The sequence below is a fragment of the Eurypyga helias genome, unplaced genomic scaffold (assembly GCF_000690775.1).
Source record: "Eurypyga helias isolate BGI_N326 unplaced genomic scaffold, ASM69077v1 scaffold33218, whole genome shotgun sequence".
Lineage (NCBI taxonomy): Eukaryota > Metazoa > Chordata > Aves > Eurypygiformes > Eurypygidae > Eurypyga > Eurypyga helias.
In genome coordinates, this window is record NW_010265529.1 from 2,661 (window position 1) to 13,489 (window position 10,829).

Here is a 10,829-nt window from a genome sequence, read left to right on the forward strand (position 1 = left end):
CTTCTGGGCAAAAGTCCTCTCCTCCCATAGGAGAAAGTGGGGACCGGCAGCTGAACAGGCCTTTGCACAGGAGGGGGACTTGGAGGAAGGCACTTGGCTCTGAGGAGAGACCTGGGCTTTTTCTGTGTGTATCTAGCTGGGAGGGAACAGTGAATGCCAGTGCAGCTGGAAGCTGCCTCTCCTCTTAGGGGAAAACTGTTCACTGGTGCCTCAGGCGTCACTACCAAGAGGGTTTTTAATTTGTTCCCTTGGGATGTTGCCTATTGCTCTGTCATTGTTTTTTCCAGGTTTCAGCTAAAGTGTTGACCAGTCATGCCTCTGCATGTGCTGTACCTAAGCTGATGAAGCATCTATGCACTTTACTCTCAAGTCTGTTCCACCCTGCTAGTACAGTGTGAGCTGTGCCTTGAACCTTGGATATAAAGATCTACCAGCCAAAGTCTTGTTCCTGCCTTAGTAATGTTCCAGAGGTTAAATAACATGCTCATGGGAGAGATTGATAGCTTGTCCAGCCAAGAGCCAGAGTTCAGCGAGAAAGAAGATGACGAGTGGATTCTGGTTGACTTTATAGGTAAGATGTTGGTCAAACGTAAGCTCTGCCTAGAAACCGGCAGCTTGGGATAAACTTCACGTCAGCAAACCCAGTGTGGGTTAGAGCGGAAGGTGTCTCCCCAGCAAGTGTACCAGTACACGTTGTGTAAACTGATGAGAAAAATGATGTCAGGTCTGTCAGCCCGACAGAGGCTTCAGCAGAACCACTTGTACAGATAAAATGTGTTTGACTTATTACACAATTGTATTACTTTACTGATAAGAGTTGTGCGACGTTTTTAGTGTGGCTTGTCAGGGAACTCCCTTTTCCCCTCCCCTTGCTTTTAAAAAAAGTGTACTTGCTGATAGGGGTTTATTTCTGTTTCTTTTTTTTTTATATCCTGTGTCTGGCTATGTGCAATGCTGTTGTTCTTGACCACCTGCGATTGCCAACATCCATGGGTTCCTCTCAACTGCCCAATGGCCACCTATAGCAGACACTTGCACTAATTGCTCCATGGAGGAAGCGGACATCGCTGAAGCATCAGCCGTGGATGGCTCGCCCGTCTTCTCTTGTTTACCGTCTCCCTTAGAACACTTGCCAGAGGCCAGCGAGTCTTGCTTCATCCAGTTTGAGTCATGTCCCATGGAGGAGAGCTGGTTTATCACCCCGCCCCCATGTTTTACTGCAGGTGGATTAACCACTATCAAAGTGGAAACCAGTCCTATGGAGAACCTCCTAATAGAGCATCCCAGCATGTCTGTGTATGCTGTCCACAATGCCTGTCACAGCCTTAATGAGACTGGATGTGGAGATGAGTTTCGCAGCCCAGGTAGCCCCAGGTACGTCCGGCTTCTCTTGTCGAGGAGCTCTGCTGAAAATATCTGGTTTCTACTTGATCAGCTTAGACACCTAATACTGAATTTTCCAGCGTATTTCAGAGCGAGTGAATAAAGCATGAATACCACACAAGGTGGGTAGGGTGGTCAGGGTGCCACCTGCTTAGAAAAATGTTACACGAGGTGACTGTGCCAGGAAACAGTTGGGTAGGCTGTTTTGACGCTGTGGTGAATATTTATGGAGCCCGATTGTTCCCTCGAAGAATACGCTCCACTCCTGTTCAGACTGGTGGCAGTTAACCACATAGCGGATAACGTGGATTTGACAGCACTTTGCCCCCTCCATAGGCAGTTGTATTTTTCATAACTGTTTACTCTGTACCTTTTTAGTCACCTCGTGAGATGAAAAAGTATTACTTGAACTATCCTGACAGGAAAGCCTGGTTTAGTAATTTCTTTTGTTCTTCAGCCTAGTGGTATATTAGGACAGGATTAAATTTTTCCACAGGTGGCTTGTGGAACAAAAGCGAACAGAAATATTCCACAAAGTGTACTCCCCTCCAGGTTAAAAATTGCGCTGCAAGCTAACAGGAAGTTACCTTGTTTGATTTTTGGGGGTCCTAAAGATTGGTCATGTGGAATGATTGCAGATGCATGTTTGTGGTGCACTGCTGCTTGGATGGTAACTGTCCAATAAGTACAGCTCTACGAGCATAGTATACAAAGAGAGGGTTTTTACCATTGTTACTCCACGCTTGCTCATGTCTTTATTGATTTGGAATAAATGGGTGTTTTGTGAAACCTGGTCACTAAGACGGGCTGACTTTTTCTCTCAGTCTGCTGCCTACACTTAGTAAGAGACAATTAGTAAGTGTTGTTACATGTGAGAAAGAGGGTAGTGGTAGAGTTGCTGTAGGTGACTGCCCACTGGCTTTTCTGATCACCTCCTTGCTCTGTCTGAAGTTCTTATTTCAAAGAAATGGGTGACTTTGAGATGACATGCTGCTGTGTGGTACTGAGGTATCGTGCTGATACCATGGAGAACAGGGCATTGGTGTAAATATTCGGGGAGGGCAGTTTGTCACGTTAAGCATCAAAGGTCTAGCTTAACTTTAAATCCGGGGGAAGCTGTGAGCACATAGCACCTTGTAAAATGAGGGTCTGAAGGGATTTGGAACAGGTAAAGTCAGTAAGTTTGTCATGTTAAGCATCAAGGGTCCCCCGGTCTTTAAATCCGGGGGAATCTGTGAGCACATAGCACCTTGTAAAATGAGGGTCTGAAGGGATTTGGAACAGGTAAAGTCAGTATCCGGCTTCTCTCTGTGACTTGTGAATAAGGGCTACTGGTAAAATTCTTCTGGAAAAGAATCCTGTATTATACTGTGTGGTACAGTTTAGCTTCCCAAGGCATTAAAGCAGCTTAAAGTGTGATGATCCTCAAATGGTCTGTGATTTTTGGTTTGGGTGTGGGGTTTTTTTTTCCACATAATTCTACAAAAGTCTAGATCTTCTGATGAAATAATTCTACACAGTTGCTTCATCAGAAGATCTAGACTTTTGTATAAGAGCTACCTGGGGTGGCAGGATCAGGCATAGATTTCAGTCTAAAGCTGAGGCAGACTGCAGAAACCGGGAAAACCAATTGCACTGATAATGCGATAAGTTTCAAAAACTGTTTTGAAGTGTCTAGTGGTTTAATGGTTGGCCCTTTAACATTGTAGGGCCAAGAAAAGCTGCTTAAGGCACGCTGGCACAGTAAGTACTCCTATTTTGGGACAGTGCTTTTTGTTTGATCAGGCTGCTAGCAACACTGCTTCCTCTAGAGCCTTATCTGCCAAAACAATACTGGTTTTAGGACTAACCTTTGTGCCAAATGATGTTAATTGATCAAGTCTAACTACATCTGCTTTAACAAGGCAAAACGCTAAGTGCAAAAAAATTACTTAAATGTTAATTGGGGTGGAGTCTGAATACCTTAATGTTTCTTCCGAGGCCCGTAGCACAACAAGCAGGACACTTATGCTTTCTAGCAAAATAGATGCTGGGGGCAGAGTGGTGAATATACATGGCAGCAGTCTGGCTTTAAACACGGCCCCTCTAAAATGGCATTTTACAACATTGACAAGAGGCTCATCAGCCCTATTCTTTCAGTGCCTAGGGCTCACTAGTGCCAGGGTACCCAGGGCAACCAGCAACGTATTAAAATGCTATATTAGAAGAGTATGTAGCCTTCTAGCTAATTCAAACTGCCTCTTGCAATCTCAGTTTCACTTTAAAAGTGGCAAAAAGTGTTCATTTGCAAACCAGTGCTGGAAGTGTATTTGATAAGAAGGGCAAAAGCTTAAGGATCTTCAGACAACAATTTTAAACCAGTTTTTCTCCTTTTGTGGAGGAAGTATATTTAGTATATTTGCTCCTTCTAAACTTGCTCCAGAGCAAAAGGATGTTGTATAAACTTCCCCCTGTTAGTCATAGTTTTCCATAACAAACCACAACACTTTGTATTAGCAGTCGATGCCCTTTGCTAGCCAATGATGTGCAGCAAGGGCACGCTGAGGAAATAGAGGTTCCAGTAACAACGTGGTGTGGCTTCCTAGCTCCTTACAGCTTTCCCCCGTCAGCCTTCCTTTGGAGTTCCACCTCTAGCACTGCTCAACGTGTTAAGGGATTGCCCCATATAGCAGATGGTAGCCCCATGTTTGCAGGTGCAGTCGTGTAAGTTAAACTACTGTATTCTGCACAGAAAAAACATGTTTACAAGGCACCATGAATCGGCTTGTGTTACCTTGTTCCCTTGTTTCTTACTTTATATTGCGAGTGCTAGGTTTAGGACAACATCCAGGTAATGAGCAGGGGGAAACCAGCATGGCACACACGGCTGTTCTGGCCTCTGTAGGCTTCAGCTGGTCATTTCAAGCTAGCCAAGGATCCAAAAAGCAAGTGGATTTGGATATTTGAAAGGAAAAAAAAGTAGAGGAGAGGGAGTATTCCCTTGCTGATAGGGAGTGCTTTGCTCCAGCGTGGGGTCAGGGGAGGCAGAAGAGCTCACTTCTGTGCCTGGCCCCCAAGAGCAAGGCTGCGAGGGCCTACCATGGGCAGGGCAGGCCAGCCTTAGGTCTGCAGAGACATCATACAACAAATGCAAGTTAAGTGCTTCCAGAAGAGACAAAGTCATGTTAATGCTGAAAAACAGACTTCCAAGAGGCATCTTGCTCATGCCTGAGCAAGCTCGTGGTCTTGCAGATGTCTTTCCTGGGTGCCACTGAGTTGGCAGCTAGTCATTGGGTCCTGGGTGGGGAGAGAGAAAGTGGTGCCACTGGTCTCAGACTTGGGATCTGCTTTGCTTTTAAAACTGGCAGGCTATTTTTAGCTTTACTTTGGAAGCTTCAGGAGACACCAGTGACTGTTCTTTCAAGTAGGGAAGTCCTTTCTCAACGTGTCAGTCCCTGCTTGCATAGGCTGCTGGTTTGTTTTTCCACTAGTGCATGATGGAGTAAGGGTTTGCCAAAACTGCTGACTCTCTGCTCGTGAAATCTAGGGGACTGGTTGAGGAACAGTCCTTCTAAGTTATTTCCTGTGTGTGTCACAATTGGTCCATCTTTCCCATTCCTCTGCATGAACGTGTTTTGGATTTACTTGCGAGGCTGGCCATCCGAACGCACTTTCATTAGCGTGCTTCTGGTTTTGGGCTAAACCGCCTACGTTCAACGTGACTCTTTTTGAAACCAAACTTTGCTTAGCGGATAACTCCAAGTGTTCTAAAGCTGGAGCAGTGTGACACACACTGCCTTACACTCCTGATCTGTATTGCCTCTTGGGCTTAGGGGAGGCGGGGTGGGGAAGGAAGGGCACCATAGCGTAAGAAGTCCAAAGGCTGTTGTGGTGCCCCTGCACTAAAAGGGAGTCAGCAGCACTGCGTGTCGCTTCCAGGGCGGTTTTCCTAAACCAGCTTGACCTCACCTCAGCCCAAATCCCTGTCCAGTAGGATAAAGGGTGCCCTTCTGAAATGCTGGCTGGTGATGCCCATGTTCTCCCCTCTGCAGTTTGTATGTCTTTCCAATGCACCTCAGTAACGACTGATACCCACTTGTTGCATTTCCAGACTGGAGGCCCAAAATGAAACGGGACAGCGTGTTCACTGCTACGTCACAGCTCTTGCTACTCGTTCAACTTTTCTGGAAAAAAACAAGAGCTTTCGTCCTACCCACTGGATAAAAGAACATAACGAAAGACACTATCTCAACAGAAACAGTCTCCGTCGCCAAAACCTTTCCAGGGATTGCCACTCTCGGCAAATCAAGCACAGCGGACTGTTTGTTCACCAGCCTTGCCAGCGTCAGTTCAATTACTGATGGCTCCTGTGGTTTTAATCTATGGTCTAACTGGGTTTTTTTGTAGGTTGCTCTTGTTTTCATGCATAGGTAAGTGTGGTCAGTCTGCAGCTGATCGTCAGTCCCTCAAACACGATCGTCACTAACGTCGCGTTCTTTTGAAATGACACGTAAACCTCCAAACGTCTCGCAGCGAATCCCGAACGTTGATGTTAAATATCAATGTCTCGGAAGCCTATCAGTACGATAGTCTCTGTGCTGTTTTATAAACTGTGATGGGTTCTTAGTTGCTATTTTGAAGAAACTTTAACTGATGGAAATCAGTTATGGTTTTGCATGAATCAAAGTCGAGTTAGAAAATCTGAGGTTAGCCGTCTGCTTAATGACCAGCACTTAACAGCTTGTGTATCTGCCTGTATTCAGCGTATACCATTGCTTTCTAACAAGGAAATACTGTAGCTGCCAGTGGATATTACATAGCTGTGCTGAACTGTTACAAGAAAGACATCTAATCTAAACTGCCTAGTACCTACTTGTGTTAGCGGAGTCGGTGCAGGTGTGTTGGGTACCTAATAGGGGTATCAGAAAAGGGTTAAATGTCCCCCTGATGCTGTTGCAGTATGATACAGCACTGGTGTTACAGATGTGGTACCTCAGTGGAGTGGAAGGAAAAGTGGACCTATGGGTTCAGTGCAGATGCACAGCCTCGAGAGCTGAACTGGATTTTACCTGGTACGGTTCGAGTTCTTACTCCCTTTCTCTAACTCTTTGTCTTTGGAAAATGCGTTTCCCTTACCCTATTTCATTTAATCTCTAGTCTAGTTAAAGAAAAAAGATGGTGGATTGACTGTTCTTTTAATCTCATCGGTAGCTGGCTGCTTTTCAAAGAAGTCAGGCTGATGGATGGATAGCTATTTCTGAGCTGCTAATTGCTGTTAGATTGCCTCATTTACAGGTTGAGAGTAGCTCAAAAGTAGCTAGAAGGAAGGTTTTATCTGAAGTTCTCCTTATTTTCTCTCTCTACAAAGATGAAGTCCAAGTTAATTGTGACTGGAAATGAAGGGCATTGTGCGGCGGGGAGAAGAGCATGCTGGAAAACAGTCTTGCAGAACTAAACACAGTGGTAATGGTGCATAAAAATTGATAGAGATTGGCGCTGGTTATCCTAGCCCACCGGGGGCAGAAGGGCTGGATAGCAGCTGCGGGCCAACAGGAAAGAAAAGCCATTCAAACTAGTACGAAGTTTTCTTAAGAACACTGTGAAAGGTGTTTTGGAAGTTGACAGGCACTTAAAGAGGTGAAGTTCACCTGTTCACAAAGAGCGTGTGTTACCCAGCAGCCGCACGGCGTGCTGAACCCTGATAGATCCATCTGGGGAGTAGATGAAATGGCTGTGGGCGTGAGGAAGCAGAAACCGGCACCAAAAGAAGGGGGGAAATGTAAGTAAGTTTATCGCCCTTTCTGGGAGCGTTTAATGTAACTTACTGTTTTTCCCTTGTGTTTAGTGCCTAGGGCATTAAAAAGTTAACATTGCATTCAACCATGTCTTCCAGTGGTCCTTATACAGACGCTAGTGTGAGGAGTCTTTGAAATTAGGCAAGATCATAAGTCTGGAATAATTCATATCATTGAAGCATTTTAAATTCAGCCAAATGCTTCGATTTCACTGAAGCAAAACCCCAACAATTTGGATCGACCTCAATAGAGCGGTCCTGTTGCACATTCTGCAGCTGGAATTGTCGTGGAACGCACGTAGTGTACCGGAAATGAGAATTATAAACTCTGTTTCCCTGCAGATGTGCTGCTTCACTGGGATTAGCTAGGACTGTTGCAAAGGGATGTTGACAAGTAGTTAAATGTATAAAAGCAAGAGGTGCTTTCCTGGATAAACTAGTCCTTTTTTTTTTTTTAAGACATTGAATCCACATGGACAGTGAAAGAAAACAAAATTGGTCACATCATGAGTTTCCAGACCAGTTATTGTTATTAATCTTTTCGGCAGTATGTGCCCATGTCCATACAACAACTCTTTTGTGGTCCAAATACTCTGGTTTATCTGCAAATAGCTGTAGTTTCACTGGTCTCTCATCTGTTCACAAATACTCTTACTTGCCTCAGATTATCTACCTTTATCACTCCAACTTTTTGCCTGGCTTAAACTTCCTTCTCCTCACTGCCAATTTCTAGCTCAGGAAAATTCTTTCCTTTCCTGTATTTTTCTTTATATAGAAGTAACTATTTTCCTTCAGCTTTAATTTTCTTAAAGTGAAATGAAGGAGATGGAGTCTCCACCTCCCCATGTTGGAAGGAGTAAGTAATCCTTTAGCTCTTTCAACAGGGAGCTGGAGTTGAGAGTAGAAGGCTCCCAGACGTTCCAGCGAGAGCCTTGGTCCGTTCTTCTTAGTAGGCAAGTAAATGCAACTATAGACTGCTCCTAGAATTGGGAGATACTGATCTTTTTATACTACATTACTAGATGACTTTCTGGTGATGAAAACCTATATCTTTCAGGATATAAACTGTTTTGTTGCACAAAGCTGTGCTTCTCAATTTGTACTATTGGAAACCATATTATTGTGTGAGATAGTACTGCATCAATGGCTTTTTGTTTTACGTATTTATGTTGGTCTAGCCCTGTTTTGTGCCTGGAGCTATTGGGCGATTAGATTTGTTTTGGTCTTCTGGTTTAATAGTGAGCTGTGTGGCTTTTTATATGGTTTTTTGAATTGTATTAAAGCGTGTGTGTGTTTTTCTTGTAAAAATGGAGGCCTCGCACTGTCTCATACTGATTGATATTCATGAATCTTGCTGGAACTGTATTTTCATATGTATTGGTCAATAGATTTTTAAACTGTGCCTTCTACACAGCAAACTTGAAGATTCAAAAGGGACATTTCAGTTAGGATTAATACTGTACATCAGTCTATGCATATATGGCAGCTTCTCTCAAGAGCCACGTCTCTCTTTGTAGCAGTCCTTTTGATATGGAAGAATGTCTGGCTCTTACTTTTTACTAGTTTAACACGAGCTGAAAAATGACAAAATACAGCACTTTGCCAAAAAGTAGCATTGCTTAACCAGTGTGTATTTACCAAGGCGATCTTCTGTATTCCGTTTCTGTAGCGCGCTTTGCGTGCCACGGGGAGACGTGATCTTAACTCTCAATAAACAAAGTGGCCTATTTAAAGCTGCGAGTCTTGTTTTGTGTTACAGGTCGATTGGAATCCAAATGCACCCCGTACAGGTGTGGGAGGTGCAAGTGCTGAGTGTCTTGGAATGCTTGCCCTGGTGCGGAAGTTCCCCTGGGAATCAGTTTGCCTTGCTGATCAAGGGACAATGTGTGGCCCGAGGAGTGTTACACGTCTAACTGCTGCGTGTCCTGATCAGCATGCAGAAGTGCTGTAGGTGAACAGGGCAGAGAGAAAATAACATAGAACCACAGAATGGTTTGGGTTGGAAGGGACCTCAAAGACTATCTAGTCCCAACCCCCCTGCCATGGGCAGGGACACCTTCCACTAGGCCAGGTTGCTCAAAGCCTCATCCAGCCTGGCCTTGAACACTTCCAGGGAAGGGGCATCCACAGCTTCTCTGGGCAACCTGTTCCAGTGCCTCACCACCCTCTCCAGGAAGAACTTCTTCCTGATATCTAATCTAAACCTCCCCACTTTCAATTTAAACCCATTACACCTTGTCCTGTCACTCCAGACTCTTGTAAAAAGTCCCCCACCCCCAACTTCCTTGTAGCCCCTTCCGGTACTGGAAGGGGGCCTACATCACCACTTAGAGTGCTCAGGGCGTGGGGAAGGCTTCACCTTACCCAGGCTTGAACCCCTCTCATTTCAGCTTGTACCCAGTGCCTTGCATCTTCCTGCCGTGCACCGCTGTGAAGAGTCTGCACGGAAGGCTGCTGTTCGCATCCGAGAGGTGGAAGCAGGGACAGGTAACCTGCGTGGGACATAGAGATCCTGAGCAAATGTCCAAGGGAGGAGTTAAGGAAAGCAAAGCCATCTGCAGTTGAACCTGGCAAGGGATGTAGAGGACAACAGGCCTGTCACAAGTATGATCAGCTGCAAAATGAGGATTAGAGAAAACATGGGTCTGCTGCTAAGCAGGGCAGGAGTCCTCATGACAAAGGACATGGAGGCTGAGGTACTCCATGTCTTCTTTGCGTTGGTCTCCACTGGTAAGACCACCAGATTTTGGGAATTGCTGGCCCTCGAGGCTGGTGGGAAAGGCTGGAGCAAGGAAGACCAACCCTTGGTGGAGAAGGATGAAGTTAAGAAACGCTTAGAGATGGGACATACATGGATCTATGGGATACTTCCATGACTGGTGAAAGAGCTGGCCAATGTCACCGTGAAGCTGTTCTTCAAGGTTGGAGCAATGGACAGGATTTCTGAGGGCTGGAAGAAAGCAAGTGTCCTTCTTGAAGAAAGGAAGGGTAAGAATAGGGGGAACTACAAGACAGTCAGTCTCATCCTGATGTTTGGGAAGATGGAGCAGATAGTCCTGGAAACCATTTCTGCACATGAACAAGAAGGTGACTAGGAGTAGACAGAATGGATTTACGCAGGGGAAAGGATGCTTGACAACCTTACAGCCCTCTACAATTCGATGGCTGGCTCAGTGGGTGAGGGGAGAGCAGTGGATGTTGTTTATCTAGACTTTAGCAAGGCTTTTTAACAGTGTCCCACGTAACATCCTCCCAGACTGATCAATTATGAACCCATAAGTGGATGGTGAGCAGGTTCATCCAGAACTAGCTGTGTTCAATGGGTTGTGATCAGTGGCAGGAGGCTGTGCCGGAGGCCAATTGCTAGGGTATGTCTGTAGCAACACTGGCTCTTAGACTCTTAAAAACCTTCATTAGTGACCTGGGTCATGGGGTAGAGTGCACCATCAGCAAGCTTGCAGAGGACAGGAGGAGTTGTTTATACCCTGGGAAGGGCTGTGCTGACAGGAGCCTTGTGAAGTTCAACAAGGGGAAATGGGGATTCTTGCATCTGGAGGAAGGACTAACCCTGGGCACCAGTAGAGGCTGGAGGCCAACTGGCTGGGAAGCACCTTGGCAGAGAAGGTCCTGGTGGACACCAAGTTGACCATGAGCCAGCATTGCCCCCTCGTGT

At 45.5% G+C, this 10,829-nt stretch overlaps 1 protein-coding gene across 2 annotated transcripts; it reads left to right on the top strand.

Moving 5' to 3' along the window:
• The first annotated feature begins 286 nt into the window (after window positions 1-286).
• Window positions 287-5,835, top strand: TP53INP1 (tumor protein p53 inducible nuclear protein 1). 2 transcript variants are annotated; one of them, XM_010156785.1, is made up of 3 exons: window positions 287-571; window positions 1,026-1,374; window positions 5,474-5,835. In XM_010156785.1, the coding sequence occupies exons 1-3, from the start codon at window positions 460-462 to the stop codon at window positions 5,721-5,723; spliced, it is 711 nt and encodes a 236-aa protein (XP_010155087.1). In that variant the 5' UTR covers window positions 287-459; the 3' UTR covers window positions 5,724-5,835. The 2 variants fall into 2 exon arrangements, with proteins under 2 accessions (XP_010155087.1, XP_010155088.1); XM_010156786.1 differs by having other exon boundaries at window positions 1,029-1,374.
• Window positions 5,836-10,829: the final 4,994 nt, after the last annotated feature.

What these genes read in the sequence shown, in the direction of transcription:
- TP53INP1 (XM_010156785.1), top strand. Translation starts at nt 460, where the DNA reads ATGTTCCAGAGGTTAAATAACATGCTCATGGGAGAGATTGATAGCTTG. An exon ending in GATTCTGGTTGACTTTATAG is followed by an intron (nt 572 to 1,025) that starts GTAAGATGTTGG and finishes GGCCACCTATAG; the next exon opens with CAGACACTTGCACTAATTGC. An exon ending in CGCAGCCCAGGTAGCCCCAG is followed by an intron (nt 1,375 to 5,473) that starts GTACGTCCGGCT and finishes TTGCATTTCCAG; the next exon opens with ACTGGAGGCCCAAAATGAAA.